Consider the following 20,434-nt stretch of genomic DNA (forward strand, 5'->3'; position numbering starts at 1 on the left):
GGCTTTGCAAGAGCTGCAAGTGCCCCTTCTCATGCTATGCTAGAAAAAATTGTTGCGACTTTTGTGAACATTCAGAGGAAGCTAGTACGTTCCTTTGTGCGTGCTGGTACATGACTCGAGTTTGTGACGTAGGATCGCGCATAAGGTAAGCCTAAAACAGGCTGCAGAGGAAGCACGACATATAAATATGGCACAGCCTACCAAGTGTTTACTTCTTAACTTCTCAACATGCGTACTTAGATGGAATCGACTATGGTGTGTATCATTGCTGTGCTTCTTGCATGCTATGTGTGTCACATCTTCTTTTGCAATCGGACATTGTTTTGTGTGTGTGGTGTGTGCGTGTGCAGCTGCGGGCAGCACCCCAAGAAATTAATAACTGACAGTCTATGCCTTGTTTATGTTGTGTTCCATGCACCAGGAATTGCAAGTGAATTCTACACGGTACGACTTCGCAAACTTGAATCTAGGACTGCCACAATGAAGGCCAAGTAGAGTATTATATACGTTGCAGATTGTGCGTTTCGACTTAAATGGTCCCTGTTTCAGCTTTCAGGGGAGTAAATGAAGCTCATACTGAAGTACATGTGCCATGAGGCACAACTGCAGTTTTTTCAGGCTTTGATAATCATACGTGTTAGTCACTGCATCAACCTAAGGTGGCACCATAAAAGCAACTGAGGTCATTGTGTGCTAAACATTTAAATTAGGTGTAAATGGCAACGTGCTGTCAAGGACTACTACTGGAAACTGATGCCAGGCTGAGTGAAACATTTTTGTGCCACTTTTTTTCTGTAACTTTTTGGTCACATCAGCTTTTGTTCTCACCAGGATCAAATTAACTGGAGTCGACTGTAGTTGGCAATGCCCCATCCATCACTGGCAAACAAATGGCAAAACACCGGTGACCTCCGTAATTATATTACAGAAGGTTCAAAAGTATTCCGGGAGTCTGTTTTCGGGAAACGCAAAAAACACATATGCTTTAAAAGCAAGCTACAAAACACTTAAGTACCCTACAAAAAAAATATTGCAAAAAAGAATGTGTAATGTTCCTTTACGTAAATGGCTCTGCGATAAGCAGCACCTTTGCAACAGAGGAATAGTTGCTGCGAATCTCACTTTTTTTTTTCTTTTTTCATGACTTAACACCGAGAGAGAGAGTATGAGCTCGATTCTTTCGCAGAGCTTTATGCAGCACTGTTACGACACAAGCTCAGTGAAAGAAGGGTGCCATTTTGGTCCAATGCAATGATGTCTAATGCCGCACCGACATGAGAGGATTCTTGTACAGGCTCTAGGAGCAGTTCGCGGGGGCAGAAAATGGGAATCGGGGTGGCCTGTGGCCCAGCAACCCCGCGTTGCTTGCCGGCATGTCACCCCTTGGCGTGGGGGCCACTCAGGCCTTGATGGCCTCCCCCCCTTTGGTGGTTTCCTTGCCAGGCGTAAAGCCCTGTGAGACGTCTTCGAGGCTGGCTTCGCTGCCACTGCTCACGCCCGACGTGTCAGTCGAGTCGCACTGGCTCAGGGCACGACGAGCAGCGGCCTTCTTCTTGTTGGCTGCCTTCTTCTGGTTCTTGCGGCGCCGAGCTAGCGCACTGGAATTTGGCCTGCAGGGAAGACAAGAGTGCAGGCCATGAGAGGGCACTCAACGCCCAGCCAGCTGCCATCCGTTCAGGAGGGCACGACCCAACGCCACCCTTGTTGGGTCGTAGACTAGCACATGCCACTGTGCCCGCCAGGTGTTGCATGGCTGTTTCGGAAAATCGGGGACACTTTGCTCAAACAAAATGCTTAATGATATTACGGAATGACCTAAGCCTACTGTATTTCCATTTTATTTCACTTTGAATTTCATCCTCTGGAATGCATTTTCTTGAAAAGGCATTTACGAAATTCATTTCTTTGCAGACGCATTTCATACTTCAAACAAAAACAGTGCGCTACACACACAGCGCTGTGTGTAGCCTCCTCCTTTCTGTCCCGTCTTGAGTGCTGTTTTTGTTTGAAGTATGAACCAACAAGCCCAAACACTTCCATTGCTTCAGCATTTCATAGATGCATTTCTTGTTTACTTCTCTTTTTACTCACAGTAATTATGGCTATTTTTTTAATATTATATTTTCACTCTGTGTCTTTTTGCATCCACACAACTTAAGTCCATTTATATGCTTTGCGTGTTCAGATAAAACTGTTTTGAGTGTGCCATTTTTGCCGTAGTTGTTTTGTTAACAGCGGAGCTGTTGTAGCTGGCTGTGATGTGTGGCACATAACGCATTAAAAATACCAAGAATATGCCAAGCGTGTCCGTGAGCGTGTCCGTGAGCAATCATCCCCGGCTTGTGCAGTGACTTTAGCCCATCTAATTAAAGTGAGAGAGAGAGAGAGAGAGAGAGAGAGAGAGAGAGAGAGAGAGAGAGAGAGAGAGAGAGAGAGAGAGAGAGAGAGAGAGAGAGAGAAGAGAGGGGGGGGGGGGGCAAAACCACGAGAAGCACCTCACGTTGCCCAGCACCCAACAACGCATCAGCTAGCGCAACACCTGCTCCACAAAACCTCAACGCGACTCCGGGAAAGCTGTGTATGCATCGTGCACGTACGCACCACTGCTGCGCCTTAACTGTCGTCAAGCGCTACCGCACATGTAATGCTTGGCATGAGGAACACGATGATATCGATGCATATGACGACGACAACTACTACTAGCACAGTGCAAAGCGATGATAGAACATGTAAATAAGCATTTTCAAATGTAAAAATGCATGGTGATGTGTCCTTCAGTGCTCACATAGAAAGAAATACTGCAGTTTCACTATGGTCCAAGCCTTGCGCGACTTAGTGCAAGCTTCGCCAGTTTTTTTCAATTTTCAGGTTTGTACCACTCCTGCCTGGACCACCAAACAATGGTTGGCGGTACTGATGAACAATTGAATGAATGAATGGGTGAGTAAAAGCAGTCAGATGCTGTATCCGTAAGTAAAGTGCTTATGTGGACTCCCAAATGGTTTTCACAATCCATGATATCACATTAAGCTTACATTTAGCCTCATTACAGTAGCGGAAATGTCCATATAGTCCCACAAACTACTGCCAAAGCTGGCCATCCCCATTAATGCATTTTATTCAGATTTTGTTCGGCAGCAGAAGAACAGTCCTCCATTTTCCACACAGGTCGATATACTATATAGTCATTCGGCTGCAGCAGGAACAGAAATTTGCTCCAGACACACTTTGCCATGTACAAGTGGCTCTCGAAAGAGGCTTGTTAATTCCCCAAGGGGTCTACAAAGCCCTCCATGAAACCACATCCCCCTTTCCTTTTGATTTTATGCTTTGAAAGCAGCACCCAAAAAACTGACTTTGCCAAATGGCATGTACAGGTGCCGTCAAAAGTAATTAGAACATGGTTTCGTAAATTTACAGGAATTTCTTCTTCCGGAAACTACCTGGCGGCATTGGTGTGCGTATAAAGGAGTCCTCCCTAATTTTTGAAAAAGCTTCCTGTAAACCAGTAATTGCCGTTGTAAAGCCAGTAAGAAATATTTTGTGATATTACCAAATCCTTGTTCCAATCACATATGACGGCACCTGCACACCCAATGACAAAATAAGCCGGGGCATGCGAGTGGCCGCAAAAATGCATCACCGCGCCATGCGTCGATCGAGACATCACAGTGCGCATGTGTGCCCCTCTATGTTTGCTAATGCAACATTTTTCCCTTGGTTGCTGTTGACAAGCAGATTACGCGCAGCATTGGTGCTAGGGGTTGCTTTCTTTATTCACCCTGTTTTTCTCATCAGCCTTTACTGGTCTGCTTCATTTTTTGCTTTTATTTAGAACCTTCAGCCAGAAAAGGATGAAACGCAGGTCACTGACCAGGTAAAAAAAAAAAAAAATTAATGTTTCGGGAGTACCACAGCTCCCTTGTTCATAATGTCAATTTTGTTCTCAATTTTTTTAAATTCGGAAAGTGAATTTGTTTTCTTCGACTTGGTCAGTGACCTGCGTTTCATCTTTTTATATTGTTGGACAAGTATGCTGTCCAAAAACCAATTTTATCTTCAAAGCAGCATGACAAAAATGTTAGGCATGGTCATGATCCTCCAGAGAAACCAGTAGCTTGTGTCTAGCCAGCATGAAAATTGAAAAGCGTTCGTTGTAACTTTTGGTATATTATATAGAAAGGAACAATGCTACGTGCCATAGGATAAGAAACCGAACATTAATACACAGAACAAGCCTTGCAGCAACATCATATCTGTCTAATCCTGCCAAAGCCAGTACCACGCTTCACACTTGCTGGGCTCTGGCAAGCTGCATGCGTGACATGGGAATACAGAAATTGACCCCTGATGCCAAACACTGCATGCAGTCAGCCTTCCCTACTGCAAGCACGAAACAGGCATGAATGCAAACAAAGATGAACACATATGTGCACAGCAACATCTTGACACAAGAAATGTAACGTCACATGGCACAGCAATGCACTGCGCTACCTTCTTATTAAAGCGAAGCTTTCTATGTCGCATCGAAAACATGCTGCAGGAAAGCCAACCTGCTCCGACGATGATCGTGGGTGAGATGAAAGAAAAAACGCTTCGTGTGGTTGGAATCGAACCTGGGTCCCTTGTGTTATGAAGCCGACCTATATCCAATTGTGACATTCTGGCACGGTCGAAGCACTCTGGATTTGAAAAGGGGTGCATGGATGTGCAAAACTTGACAGAAAAATCATGCACCCCTCTGTCTAATGATGACGATAGTTGAACGCAAGGGTTTTTTTGCGCGAAATCACATAAACAAATGGCAAAGGGTCAAATTCAAAGACGCTGCGATCAAAATTCCAAACTGCTTGCAAGTCAAAGTGAAAGCTCAACAAGTCGATGTCCAAACCTTCTGCAAGTCAAAGTCCAAACTCGGACGACAACCAAGGAATCCTTCACGAGAAAGCTTTGTGTCCAACCATTGTCGCCATTAGACGGAGGGGTGCATGTCTTTTTGCCGTTGGGTGTACATTCTCCTGACTATCACACAGAATTTTAGTTTTTTCTGGAAACCTACAGTGCCACACTGAATCGCTGCGGGAGGTGTATGTATACAAAGAAACCATGTGCTTCACCAACAGAACACATGTACAAGGCCAAGGTCAAAGCTATGCATCATTTTTAAACGCACTACAAAAAGGCTCCTCTCTGTGTTAACTAGAATGCCGACTGCAGTGAAATTACACCTTAGCCAAATTTATCGTATGCCGTAGGTACCTTCAAACAGCTGCGACACGACTACAGTTGAACCTCGATATAACGAACCTCGATTTAACGAAATTCGCGATATAACGAATTTTTTCAAGTTTTCTAACAAAATTTTGCTAAATGCATGTATTTTTGTCTCGATTTTACGAAGTAATTTTGTGCGGCGATTTCGATTTAACGAAGTCACGGCAAGAAAGGAAGAACGAAATTCCGGTCGAGGCACGTTTTATTTTGCCTCTCAGGCCCTACATTGAAAAAATTCAGTGCTCAAATTGACTCTTGAAGGCTCAAATGAAAGAAAAGCGGTGAAATCTACGGTTAACAACAATTAAAAGCGAAGAACGAAGCTGCACAAACCGCTAGCGGTCATAGACGGTTTAATAGTGCGGCCACTATTTTGACGTCTCCATCGTTGCTTACGCCAGCGCCCTCTATGCTTAGGCTACCGAAGCCTATTTCAAGCTTTTTTTTTCAACGCGTCATTGCTCACGGTGCTGCTGCTCTAGGTTGTGCTCGCTGATAACCAAATTAATATTTTGTTAGTGCATCGTTAGGTGAGTTTTGTAAGCAGCATGAGCACTCCAAGAGAAAGAAAAGTGTTCCGAACAAGAGCCTGAGGAAGTTCGGTGAAACTGACAGCCACCGAAGTGTGATGGATGCCATCGATGTTCTGCGGAGGCACGCAGGTGCACACGAATGTTAAGACCTTGTTAGCGCTGTCAGCATACGACCGTCACGTAAAGCCCGCCCTGGTCAAGAAACGCCAAGCACTGCTTACGGACTTCTTCACTACGGCTTGAATATCGAGTGCTGGTGGCAATAAATTGCTCTCTTTGAACGTGGTCATCTTCGTTTCACCAGCGTTCATTAGACAGCTGCGGTGCGGAGAAATCAGTTTCGTAAGGGCTCAGTGGGCATAAAAGTAATTGCTTAATCGAATTTGGCCGGAAGAATTTTATTTAATGTAAGCTTTCCGCTTTCCGGAGCACGTAAGCGCTGCTCCACACAGTGAAGCGGTCCGCGTGTACTCCGCTGAACTCGCAATCATGAGGTCTCTTTTTTTTGCCTGCTTAGGGCAGCTCTGAGCAGCTCCAAGCAGCCCACAACTGCTCCCGCCATAGACGTTCTATGGGCAAATAAAATACGGAGCTGCTTGGAGCTGCTCAGAGCTGCTTTGAGCAGGCAAAAAAAAGAGACCAATGGCTTTATCTCGAGTGTTGTGGTTGCATCACGCGCCTATACTGCAGAGCCTTTGTACATGAAAAAAGTCTTTCGAAAGTTTCATAGCAGCCTTCCGCTGTTGGCCCGCCGCGCCTAGGCCCCTAAGCCTACCACTGAATAGACGAAAAGAGGCGTAACTTCGAACGAGCACCTCGACGGGGTGAAGTTCACGGGACATGGACGCGGGCGCGTTGCGCGGGTTCAATTGACTATAACAGCGGCATTTAGTAGTGACCGAAATGAAAAAACAAAAAGTGGAAACCTAGTCTGCTATCATATTTAATGAGGCGTTGCGGAAAAAGCACCGGTTTTACGATGACACATGAACTACCGTCGGCTATCCGAATTCCATTGCCCAAGTGTTGAAACTCTTAATTCACACAATTTTCGCGGCCAGTTTTAGTACAAATTTCGCTTTAATTGGAGAGGTAACTACATAGCAGTTGTTGCCTGGCGAGGGCCAAAGTGTTAAAACCCCAATAACTGGTTAAATGAACTGTAAAATCGAAACCTCGATTTTACGAAATTCTCGATTTAACGAAATTTGCGGCCCCAAGTACGACTTCGTTATATCGAGGTTTAACTGTAGTAGCTCTGAAAAATGCCTAGCTATCCACGGTGAGTCTGAGACTAAAAATCGAAGCCCAGTACGCACAGGCTCTTATTTATTTTATTGCAACATATATGATGGAACAGTTTAACTTTGATGCAAAATGTAGTTTTTCTGCATCCCAAGCAAAATGGCATTCAATTCATGTAACGGTGCTCTGGCAAAAATATAGGTGCTATCCATTGAAAAGTTTAGCGGTCAATTTCTTCGCCTGGCAACACTGGAAACGGCCACAGACATGGCCGATGCGCCAAGGCCAAGGACACGGCGCGGCTTGGGCCACTGCGCCCGCACGCCCAAGAAAAAAAAAAAAAAAAAAAAAAAAAAAAAAAAAACACCGGCGTGCGTCATCGGCTCCGTTCCAATCCGATTCTAAACGGTGGCATCAACAGAGATGTTATTAATCGCACTCACATTGAACTCGAGGGAATACTGTGCGTTTGGTGAGGTAGAGTTTGTAACGTGAAACAGTCACGTGTTTCACAGTCGTGCTTAGCATGGACAAGTACCGCCATCCCGCGGAGCCTGACGTAACAAGTGACGGCGCACCACGCCCGGGCTAGAGCGGCGGCGCGTGCTGTGTTGATACGGCCTTCGCAGCAGCGACGGCGAGAACAATGCAGCCCTGTCTTGACGTAAAGTTCCGCCACCAACGCGCACGCCGCTGCTCTAGCCCGGCCGTGGGCGCACTCACACGGTTGCATGGAGGAGAAGAGGGGTGCCTGATCTTCGGGCCGTACGCACAACATCGCCTAGCAACAAACGCTTGGCCACAGATATGGCGGCGCACACTTGGTTGCCTGCATGCATTCCGCGCCATTGAATACCTGCTATACAGACCAATACTACAGTCTTACAAGCACACCTGATAACCTTGGCAGATCCCACACTGCATACGCTTATTCTTAGATAGGTGTATAAATGAATAAAATAAAAATGTTCTTTGACATGTGATATCCCTTTAAAATGTTTTGCTGGAAAATTAAGCACTTTCTAAGAAGACTTAGATGAAACATATAAAATACTCCGAACAAAGACTATTCAAAGTGTTCCCAATGTTCTACAGCCTACACGACTTCTTTATCGGGGGTGACTAGGTGTAGCCATGAGCAGCAGTTATATAGGAAGGTTATGTGTACATGAATAGAAAAACCAGAGAGTGCGGTCTCAAAGATGTCCACATTCAACTGTTTAAGCTTTACCTCAAATGTATTCACCCTGCCTAGACCCGGACACATAACTCTTTCTAACTTCCTCCTTCCAAAAATCTTCCCGTAGCTTATGAACCCTGAAATTCGACAAGTTTAGCCACTGCTTTCGAGTGTTGCCAACTACTGGCCCAGCGTATGGTACAAATAATCACCCGGGGGAGTGAGAATAGGACAGCAGGTGAAAATGTGCAAACAGAAGCGTGCTTTGGCATGGAGAAGGTGTGCCTGGTATTCATTTCAAGGCGGTTCAGTTCGCCTGCTAAGCAGGTATGCATGCATGCGGATATGCATATAAAAAAAATAAAAATAATTGTAACGAAACTTATGTAAGATAAGAAAGCTTGCAGCTCACTTTTGTCTTTTCTGAAGAAAAAAAAAAAAAAAACATGTTGCGGAGCTAAGACTGGTCCCATATACAATCAAAGCTGAATATATTAGTAGGTACAAAAATACTTTTCAGTTGATTAGAATGAGATGGACAGCAAAAATTAGTAAGTAGTAGTCTTTAAAAAGAAAGATATTTTGTTCCCTCTTTTTTTTAAGCGCCATCTTTCAAGGGCCATATGCATTTCTGTGATTACGGCAAAATTTTAAGCTATGGTTAACATGGCTTATGCTCATTGTATAGGCTTACTGGGCAGTGAGAGCGATCCCAAGATGCTGACACAAGCGAAAATTCCCTTAAAATTTCGCAAACACTACTGGTAGAAAATGTTTGATGATCTTGAAGCTGTCATCAATTGATGCACTACCGAAGGCCACAAAAAGAAATTGAAATCTTGAACATTTCTTGAACCAAAGAAAAGCCGCTTCCCACTACAAATCCAGTGCCGATTCTCTGCTCGGGATACCGAAGATTGTGGAGAGAATTCAGCCAACTCGGCTTATTATTCAGTTTAGGTAGTCAAAAAAAGTCCTCAGGGCATTTCATCTGCTTACGTGATTTGAACGTGAAAGCCTGGCAATAAAGCCTGTCAATACTTGATGCCTGACTAATAAAGAAACCCTGTGAAATATGAAAAATACCACGTGACGGTGCTTCTGCACGCATCATAAAGCAGTGCCCTAGAACAGGCTTCCGGTGAATCACCCAGAATGAAACAAAGAAAAGCAAAAAAGAAGAAATTGCGAGCATGTTTGTGATCTGCCACACATGCCCCACAAAATGTGCTGTTTCTGTTCCTTCCATGCGGGTCATTATCGAGCTGATGCACTGTATCTTCCGGAGTTCACCAGGCAAAGCAGTAGCTTTCAATCAGCTTATTTGAGGGCACTGGTTTATGATGCATGCGGGAGCACCATCACGTGGTATTTCATATTTCGCGGGGTTTCTTTATCAGTCAGAATAAATGAGTACGCAATTAGTTTGTCACTGAAAATACCACAGTTAGATACCTCTCGTGAGTACCTACAAGAGCCTCATTGACACTTTAAAGGAGTCATGAAGAGAAAACACATTTGGTTCATTCAAAACATTGCCTCGTTAGAATCATACTGACACCACTTTTAACGTCAACTTTGCTCACATAAGTTACATAATTAGGAAAAACGGGAATGGCCATGCGACCCACAAGCTCGTTTCCCGCAACAGAACCTATGACGTCATACCAGACAGCTCTGCGATTGGCGGAGGGCGGCAAAAGCAAACGCAAATTAGGATGAGCTTATAAGCTTGCCGAACGAGCTATTTGCGCTTAAATTTAGGGCACTCTTTTTAAAGCCGTAAGAATGGTGGGACAAACAGTGGAAGTTACGAAAGCGCATGTAAACATACAAGTAACGATGCGTACTGCTGTTGGTACTGAGCGCACTATGCTTGGTTTAGCTGCACAGGACTGCGGGGCTTTGGGGTTGTCTCAGAGGACACTGGCCGATTGACGCAAGCAACGGTGTCTTACGTGACCATATTTGTCGAGTCAGCACTATGTTTCACAAAACGATTATTTTCTCCCTGAACAAAAACAAGCCGGGTTTAAGTACGGTCAAAAACAAACCAGGCAGAAAACGGCTTGCCACGGTATGGTGGCGCCATCTAGGTTCACTAACGGTAAACAAGGCTTCCCAATCGGCTGCGGAGCGGTCGGTTCCTGTGCTGTCATGGCAGACCACGAAAATGCATGATTTGGCAGGAAAATCAATTTTAACTTAAATTAATTAATTTCTCAGTGAATAAAGCATCGTTTGCATTCGGACAAGCACTGGAGGCACTATAAAAACGAAATCTTTCGTATATCACAAACTCGTATTTTGTCTTCATGGCTCCTTTAATGATTAGGACGCTATTTTTTGAGTTAGATAATTAATTACTACCAATTAATTACATCTCATTAACGAAAAAATTACTGGCCACTACTCCACTGTACTTTTGGAAACACTATGCACTAGGTTTTCTTCGAGTAGCGCCATTGCTCTTTTTTAAAATCTTGGTGCATGATAGCTGGGACACCCTGTGCAACAAAAAAAAAGGGACTGCAGAGAACTTGTGAAGGGGAGAACAAAACTATTTTTCTTCAAATTTTCAGAGTAATGCTGGTGAGGGAATCAGGCCAGCAAGTTAGAGATGAAATTTAGCTGGATTACATGATGGTGCAGAAGACCCTCGCCCATTAGGATTCGGCCACATTAGGGAGCAACAAGGTATCAACAAAAAGACCCAATGATATATACTCTCTGCTTTGGAGACACCAAATGTAGATAAAACAGCACCTAATAAATTAGGCTGAGAAACATCAGCTACGCAATTTAAAAATTTTTTACACAATTACTTTTTAAGTATGCCCTTGATAGTCTTGTTTCTACTGCAAAATAAAGCAAGTCAGGAATAAATGAAACAATTTTTGCTGTGTTTGCAATGCCATGAGCTCTCACAGTGCTGGGAGACGGAATAAAAAACGTAGAGGTCATAAAATTTACTGAGCAGCATACATACCTGTAGATAATGTGGTTGATGTGATCATTGAAGCTGACAGTCTTCTTGGGCTGGATGCTGTCCAGAGAGATGGCAGGGAACAGCAGGCCAGAGTCGTCAGAGTCAAGGGGCAAGGCTGATGGACTGTCATCGCTCGACTCGGAAACCGAAACAGAGCGCCTCCAGTAAGTGCCGTGCTTTAAAATGCCCCGCAGAGTGCCTTCAGGCATCTGAAAGAGCCACACAAGATGTTCATTAAAAATAAGGAGCTAGACTGCACCTGCTAGGAACAGTTCTGAAAACAAGTGATCAGAAGCCATTTCACATAGCAAGGCCTCTCATCAGACTGAAAAGTTACACCCACCATGCATGCCCTCTTTAACGTTAAGAGCAGGATGAGCAGCAGTAACATTGCTCGCAGGATAATTACCCCAGCAATCATCTAAGCTGATAAACGTAGAAACACATGTCAAAATCTTTGAAAAGCAAGAGAACAAGAAAGAGACCTTCAAAGAAATGTGGCAGAAACAGGACATCAATACACGACTCTTGCAAATGTCAACTGATAACAGCATCAAAAAACAAACGAAACTTTGAGGATCAGTGCACCCCAGGTGTAGACCACCTACCGGAGACGACTGCATCCTGTTGCATGCCTTTGAACAAGAATTCTCGTCACCAAGGGCGAGTTGGCAGGTTGGCAATGAAGATGAAATGGTGCCAAACCACTGGTGCACAACGCAAGGCACCGATTCCAACTCAACTTCCTCTTCCACTATGCCCCTTCACCACCACATAATAGCTGGTTGGTTGGTTGGAGCCATAACAAGAATGGCACGTACCCACTCTGGGGGATCGGCCAAGCCTGACTGCGGTCTCATTGTTGAAGCTTACGAATCAAAACTAAGGGAAAGAGGGTAAAGTGATGCTAGCAATTTGAGGACCTAAAAAACAAAAAATTCAATACTGCTGTAACAGGTATTTTAATAGGTGATTATAGTGATCATAAACAACACATATAATGATGATGATGCTTCTCACAACAATTATAGTGACCATAAACAAGACATATAATGATGATGATGCTTCTCCAACTTAGCCACTCCTTCAGGATGACCAGATATTGCTACATCATTCAACCTCTGCATGTCATGACGGGGACTGGCCAAGTGCTCACCCCAGTTCCACAGGAATGACTTTGGCTTTCTATGCGTTCTTCGTCCTTTACCAAATAATTATTTAAATCCATGGACAATACCCCACTAAGACATTGGCTTAGTGTCAGGTAAGACAAGAGGAGGAAAACAAAACATGCTTAAGCACTTCTTATGTAGTGAATGCAGACACATTTGTGTCATTTGTTCTTACACATGCACAGTGACCACAAACTTAGAAATTCTAATCACATTCTCGAAGATGCCTTTATTCCATTCTATAAGTTTGTTGATCTCAATGGTGACATGCTGAGTGATGATGCATTTGTTGCGTCGTGGCTCGTGGCGACTGCTGTGCTGCTGAACAAGAGCGGCAGTACCTGCTGGAGTGCGAAGCTCTGAAGAGGGCGCTGAAATGTGCCCCTTTCCAGACCGTTGCCTTGGAATAGGTGCACACACCATCGCTTTGTTCAATGGGAATTGAAGAGCTCCATTTCCTCAAGGTACCGCTTTTTTGGAGTGCCATGTGCCACTAACTGCTTTCACATTAAAACTAAACGTCCCACTGCTCATGCTACAGACGTGCCTTCAAGCACCTTTGCCATCAACAGTTATGGAGGTGCTGAAAAACTGTGCTTTAATTAATAGCTTCCAAGCATGACATTAGGGTGCAAAGCCTTAAATACGGGTTTGTTGACATTGAGCTTCAGGCCTGCTGTCTTAATGCCAGCCAGCACGTTAAAGTTTGCCATAACGTTATAAATGCATCTGTTCTGACATTACCACAAGGGTACAAAGTCGCCATCACTAGCCAAATCGTTTCCACCCAACAATCAAGGCTGACCAACCTGTTATTGTGTTCCTTGCCTCTGAATGGCCCAGTTGTATCTCCAGACACTCCTCTGCTTTCACATGTGTGGTCAGCCTTCTTGCTCATTCAATCAAGGATTTGCCCTCTATTCCATCCTGCTCATCCCCCAACGCTAACCCGACGCATGACTCAGTTAGCCTCCCGAATGATAATCAGAAATTATTTTTTAGAGTGACACAACTGGCAGCAGCTCTGTTGCCGGGGCCCTCCATCACTGGCTCTTTCCACGCAACTTGTCGGCGTCCACGCTTCTCTGCAGGTGGGGCACACTCGGGAAGAGTGCTACACGAAGTCGGGCTCCGACGGCCCGTCTTTCAACAATCACCTGGTCAACGAGGCTGGGAGCCCCCTCGTGATCGGGGACCTTGCACACCCATAGCAGGAGAATAGGGAAACAGAAAAATGTTGAACGGCACCATGCGTAAAGTGACTGCCTGTACCCAAAAAAGTGTCGCGACTTCATTGTCATTATTGGCTTATCTCGCACAATTCAAGCTCGTGACAGAACAACCCTGGTAATCATCACAGCTGCAAAGCAACAACTGCACAAAAAGTCAACAAGGTTCCCACCCAAATTTATTAACCTGGTTTTATAACTAAATATTTTTTAATAATTGCATCTGCTGTCAGTGCTGAGATTGCACAACGTGTGATGTACGATGCAGTTGACAAACAATTCTACTGTAGCACACATACCCACACAGTATTACATAGCCACAGAGGCGGATTAGCAAAGGCTTGACAAATCAACATTTTTACCCAATAACAACTTCAGCTGGCCACCAAATAGCAAGTCCATTGAATGCCGAACAGTGTGCATTTCAGCAACAGTGGTTACCTCCCCAGTCTCTCGCTGCCAGTATGCAGCTGCCACTATGTGGCTTTTTCTCACACTGTTGGGATTTCCCACTTGATGTGCTTAAGTGCGACTCCTATTTTCTTTCCATTTAAAAAGTTGATTCCATCATGTTAATGCTCTAAAAGCAAGCACAGGATGAATGCATAGATTTTATAGCACATATTTTTTTGGTGACACGGTAAAATAATGAATTACGTCATAACGCCTGCCACACACTTCTTTCCACGCCAATTCTTCACCCACTTTCCTTTCAGTGGCTTGGACCCACCTTGACTTCTCCTCGAAGTAAGTTTGTGCCAACCTACAACTGCCAGCATTCCTTTACCTCAGGTGGTAGTGGATTGCTTCATTGCTCAGCTCTGTACTTATGTCCCCCAAGGCATGTCCCGAAGCATTTCCTGCTCTTCAGCATTACTAGGCAAAATGCAATCTACAAATCCTCTAGATTTGTATTGTTATTGGACCAAACTGCCATGCAGGGTCTATAAATTGTCCTAGCCCTTCAAAAAAAGTTTTAGAGAAAAATAAATTTTTACCCCCTTCTGTGAGATGCTTAGGCCCCCCTTGTGTCCACCCATATAGAGAACATTGAAGCCTTAGCATTATAATCATCTAATGTCAACCTTACAACAAGGACAACGATGAGAACTTTCAGGAATGCGCACATCACACAATTGCAGCAAAACACTGTGCAACAGTGGTACATGGCAGACAGAAATTCGCCACACTTGACAGGTATACTTCAAGTCTGTTCCAAAGCACTGCCGAATAACTGCAAAAACCACCGAGCTAAGTAGAAGCTTGGGAGCACTTCACACACTGCAAACAGTCTTTATTAGTCAGAGTCGGTAGCCATATAGCCACGCCGCTGGATCCGGTAGCCACCACTGCAAATTCCATTTGAAAATTATGTGCACTGCTGCGAAAGTGAACCTGCGATAGTTAAAAATTCTGAAGAGAAGCTTAGCTCACACAGCCTGGACGCCCTCTTACAAAGAAGCCTGTTGGTACAAAAGCGATTAAAAAAATAAGGCAACAAAAGCTGTCACAGATGTCATATTCCTGCTCTTGTTTGACAACGGCAGCAGAAGACCAAGCCCTATAACACAGCCATTAGGTGGCACATCAGACCTTCTGCACTCACAGAAGCACCATCAAATGTGCGTGGCCATGTTCTTTTGGAATTACAAGGGTGCGCTGCTTGATTACCTCACCAGGGGGGCAAAAAATGAATGCTGCAAGTTATTGAATGGTGCACACACTGAGACGGTTGTGGGAGGACATATGCAGAAAAACACCTGCACTTGTTTTAACGGCCCCATGTTGCTGCCAACCATCCACACTCAACAAACAGCGTTTGTATGCACTGTTACAGTGACTGATTCCAATGGGAGGCATTGATTTTCATTAAGTCTGAGCATAAAAGATGAAGGCAAATGGCAGGAAACTTACAAGCTGCATGGAAGTCAAGTATGCCAATCCCTACACAGCTTCGCACTTGAAGGGACACTAAAGGCTAGCTGTTTTTTAACTGAAACATCCCACCTTCTGTAGCTCTCTCACGTTTTGTTCGATGAGAAGCAATACCTTGCTTGATTGGAAATAAACGCTTAAAGCTTGCATGTCTCTCGCATTTTTCTTTCAATTCTTTTTGGCAAAAGAGAGCACATTACAAAGTACACAAAGCAAACTGGGCAACCAGAAATAAAGCGTGCACCAAAGTTGCATGCTCCCGGGTGGTAGTGAACCTAGGAGCATGTAGAAAGTACCCGCCGTGCATTTCGAAGGTATGGTACAGTTGACAGTCAACCGGTAGCATAATCGATAGCACTGACAAATACATAAAGTATACACACACACACACACACACACACAGTCTGGCAGCAAGTGGACACCAAGCTCCCATGTGTACCTGCACGAATAATTCCACTGCACTTGGACACCAAGACAAAATAATCGACCGAAATCAAGCTGAAGCAAAGCCTACAGCTGGTGGAAGTGAGGGGGCCTGTTTTTATAATGTCTACTAGCTGAAGTTTGTCTGTTCAATGACATGTGCTCAGCATATGCTGCCAGATACATACACTTGGCATTTAAACACACCTTTCTAACTCCCTTTACAGAATAATGCTTAAACAAGGTTTGCCAATCACACTTTCCTATCAGAAGGCAAAAAACAAGAAACTGCAGTACCAAAGGCAAATGAGCTTAAAACAACCAACAATAAGGCCTCCTAGTGGGTCTTAAATTACACGAATACTCACACCAATGCCTATTTTAGTGACAGAATGAATAGAATGTGCTGTGAGAGCACTATAATGTGCTCTGCAGGACACCGCCACACATGTTTTGTACCTTTCGCCATGCTGCAACCAGCCTGTGAGATTGAGTATAACTAGGATCGTTACTTACAGAATTGCTAGACTGCTAAGATTGGCATTACTATGACTCCTGCTTGTTGACAAAGAAGCCACAGCACTAGAAATTGGTTTACTTTGTCATGATTATGAATTCATATGCAGAAATAAAACAATGCGTGCAACAATGCATTCTGTGTATAGAATATTGGTACTGGTAAAAAAAAAAATACAGAGGTTCATGTTTGACTGCGCTGAATGTTTACAGGAGACGAAAACGAACAACGAGGGGGACCGTACAAAAGACGAGCGCAAACTACCAACTGCTTTATTCACTAAACACACACAGGTACATCGATATGTATCAGTGAACGTAAGGTGAAAAAAAAAAAAAAAAGTATTATGCATTCGCATGCATTGTTCTTCATGTGAAGCCGTTTTCAATAAGCCTTATCTCTCCCCGTGATAAACTTATTGAGGGTGTGCTGACGCAGCCTTTCGTTTTGGAAAATATGCAGTGAGCTTCAACTAATTCCTCTTTTTGTGCTATCTTTCGCCTCTGCCAACACGTGCGTGTTGTCAAACACCTGCAAGCATTTGCATTCTTTTGCAGTGCGTAGACAGTGTTCCTTATGCTTGTGATTGCTTGCAGGCTGTCAAACACACGTGTTGGCAGAGGTGAAAGATTGCACAAAAAGAGGAATAGTCGAAGCTTGCCGCATATTTTCCAAAGCGAAAGACTGCACCACACCCTCAACAAGTTTATCACAGGGAGAGATAAGGCTGATTGAAAACGGCTTCACATGAAGAACAATGCATGCGAATTCATGATACTTTTTTTTTTTTTTTTTTTTCACCTTACGTTCACTGATACAATGTACCCGTGTGTGTTTAGTGAATAAAGCACTTGATAGTTTGCGCTCGCCTTGCGTATGGTCCCCAGTGTTGGTCTCCGTCTCTTGTACATACTCAGCGCAGTCAAACATTAATCGGCACCAACTGGTCCCCTTCTTAGCGTTGCTGAATTATAGAAGGGGCACTAAATATTCCAACTGTTCATCATGCCATACAAATATGCACTGACAAATGTAAGCAGCATTGTGCATCTAGGCCATAACATGCTCTGACCAGGACCAATTTTTGAGATCCATACAAATGCACCACTCGCAAACAGCTGTAAATGCATTCTGAATTAACAAGTCTATTGATTTCAAAGCATCTGCACCTTAACATTTCAGTTAACTAAATCTTATACAGTAATGTGGCACTTGCAATATTTACCCGGGTACACATATATTGTAGCTTCATCAAAAATATTTTGGCCCTGTGTATACTTCGATGCAAATCTTTCATGCGAATGCATACAGCGACTATTCAAAAATGTGCACGTCATGTACAGACCTTTTCTTGATACAGCTATTACTATGGGTTTGGACAACTTATAGGCTAAAAAAAAAAAAAAAAAAAAATACATCCTCGCATGTCACAACACCGTTACTGATCACAAAAAGAATGAAGCAGAAGCAGAAACAAATGTTTCACTTAATCAATTCCAGAGTCAGTGGATGCTGATCTATTTAACCCAGTTATTATTGCCAATGCAAAAGAAACACACCCTTGCAGCTGGCTGAAAGCTTCCTTTTTACCCTTTGGGGGGAGTCAGGAAGGGGAAGACTCAAGTGAACTCGCACATGAAATGGGGAAACCTCATGTTCTTTGGACGTCCACACTCCAATACAATGTTCAAGAGAAAAGCGGGAAGTGCCAGTCAATTCGCTTGAGCTTTACAGTAAAACCACCAGTGTTTGACTTATTTAGAAATTCCATGATGTACAAGGCCATACAAGCTTTAAAAAAATTTGCAGAAGTATCTCTGCAGTGGTGGTGAGGCACGGCGACAAACACTGCCAAACAAACACAATTATAATGCACTGTGCACACTACCGGGGTGGGCGGACAACTGTGTTTTTAAACAGACACCTTCAGACACTGGTTAGTTAACTAGTCAACTGGTTAGTTAGTTGAGGTAAGTTAACTGACAGCCCTTCAAACACGCAAGGCATCAACAAAACCTTGACAAAACAATATTACTGAGGCAAGGTAGACAATGTGCCTCTATGTTCCAGCTCTTTTGCTGGCACTTCCATGTCAAGCTGCACACTTTTTTTCTTCGAGTACCCACTTGTTAACAATGCAACAAAACCAAATTCAAGAAAAACACAACCACCGATGCCTAGCTATAATATTGAAAATTTGTTAGAATAATGGTCACAGTAGTGCACGATTTGCTGCCCAGATGGCAATAGCCCAACTGATTCAAACATTCCACAAATGAGACATGACACAGCAAATATCAATAAACCAGTTCACTGCTTCAGATAAGGAAAAGGAGGCAAGGGAGATGAAGCTAGCAGATGATCTGGCTTCATCTTTCTGGCGTCATCATCAGATGAGTATGTGCAGTTATTTTTCAGCACAGTTGTGTGCAGAAGTATGCAGTTCAGTGCAGAAGTATATGCGGTTATTTTTCGGTGCAGCACATTCAGAGCAATGACCAAAATCTCAGTCACTTTCAGTACAAACGTTATGTTGATTTCCCTCTAGGAAACTCTACAATAAAAGGCATCGCATGTTAAAAAAAAAAGTAAAAAAAGAAACATGGCATCTTTTTAAAAATACAAATCCAACCTTTCATATACCCTCTCCCAAGTGCTTTTTTTTTTTTTTCCCCCGGGAGAAGGTGGCAACCTTAGGACTGTCCAGGGTGGAGTAGGGGGCTTATTATGGAGCTTTAGTCAAGTGCTCATAGGTCAGGCCCCCTCCCGAGCAAAATTCCTGACAACACCACTGCTCTGAACCTATTGATATTGACTTGACAAAGTTGAATAGGGATAAAGGGAAGAACTAACATAGCACCCTCCTCATTCTTAATGATGAAAAGTACTGACATCCATTTTTAAAAATTTTTTTGCTTTTGCGAGTACCTGCCAGCCGATCAATCACCTTACGGGTTGCTCTTGCTAGCACCTTATACATAACCCTGTTGCAGTACTAACTTATTTGTGTTCATACATGCCCTGTTAAACAAAAAAAGACACGAGGAAGAACGATCAATGATGGATGTACTCTGTATGTCCGACTCGTTCAACGGTGAAACAGTGTTGTGTTTGTTTTTAACCCCTTCCCCCCCTATGTAATGCCCATTACGAGCCCTTAGGGTACTAAAATAATAATAATAAAAAAAAAAACACAAATTAAGACTGCCAAATGTGCTGCCAATGATGGTACAACCGTACATGCCATCAGTTTCAGTTCCCAGCTGCCAGGAGTCCAGAAGCAGGTGCAGGCCCTAAGGCCATTGCACGTCACGTTTTTCTGTCCTAGAAAGAGGCCCCACCTTGGCTTGTGCAAAAGGCCTCCAAAGCGAACTTTCATGGCCACCTATGGCCCCCTTTTGCCCTGCTCAACTAAAGGATTAGTCCCACCACATAGGGGTCTGAGACTGCCCAAAAATGGTGGTGGTGGAGACAAAGGGGTGAGAAAGGACGGACGACACTGCAAGCCCCACAAAACTTTAGTTATTATTTTTGCTGTGCGCTGACTTCGTTCACAAGTAGTACGCATACCGCTGAGAGGGAAGGGGGAGAACGTTTTTGTGTTTGACCAGCTGGAAGCTACTCGTAAAAGCATCTTGCTTAAAGGCATCTTGGCATCTGCATGAAGCAAACCAGGAGTTTCTAGAAATTTATCTTTGGTGTCAGTACTCCTTAAAAATATAACAAATAACCTTAAGGTTATTCAAGGGTGGACACTGGTCTTAAAACAACTTATTTTAATTTGCAAGTAAACTTCGTGAAACTTGTCAGCCTTGCTGCTTTTTTCCCACTCATTTCCTATTATGCCATTATTTTTTCAGCTGGTCGATTAGTTCCACAGATAATTAGAGATAATTAGCCATTTTTGGTTAAACAATAGACAAAACAGAGTGGGTCA

At 43.7% G+C, this 20,434-nt stretch overlaps 1 protein-coding gene across 1 annotated transcript in view; it reads right to left on the minus strand.

Moving 5' to 3' along the window:
* Positions 1-226: 226 nt before the first annotated feature.
* The window catches only part of Nop17l (PIH1 domain-containing protein Nop17-like), a 37,146-nt gene continuing 16,938 nt past the window's right edge, over positions 227-20,434 (minus strand). The window contains exons 7-8 of the mRNA XM_077687529.1: positions 11,222-11,430; positions 227-1,610 (exon numbers count right to left, since the gene is read on the minus strand). Coding sequence (XP_077543655.1) covers positions 1,400-1,610; positions 11,222-11,430 — 420 coding nt within the window. The 3' untranslated portion in view covers positions 227-1,399. The remainder of the gene's footprint in view (positions 1,611-11,221; positions 11,431-20,434) is intronic.

Source organism: Haemaphysalis longicornis, unplaced genomic scaffold (assembly GCF_048455015.1).
Source record: "Haemaphysalis longicornis isolate Haplotype H1 unplaced genomic scaffold, Haemaphysalis longicornis Haplotype H1 scaffold_1, whole genome shotgun sequence".
NCBI lineage: Eukaryota > Metazoa > Arthropoda > Arachnida > Ixodida > Ixodidae > Haemaphysalis > Haemaphysalis longicornis.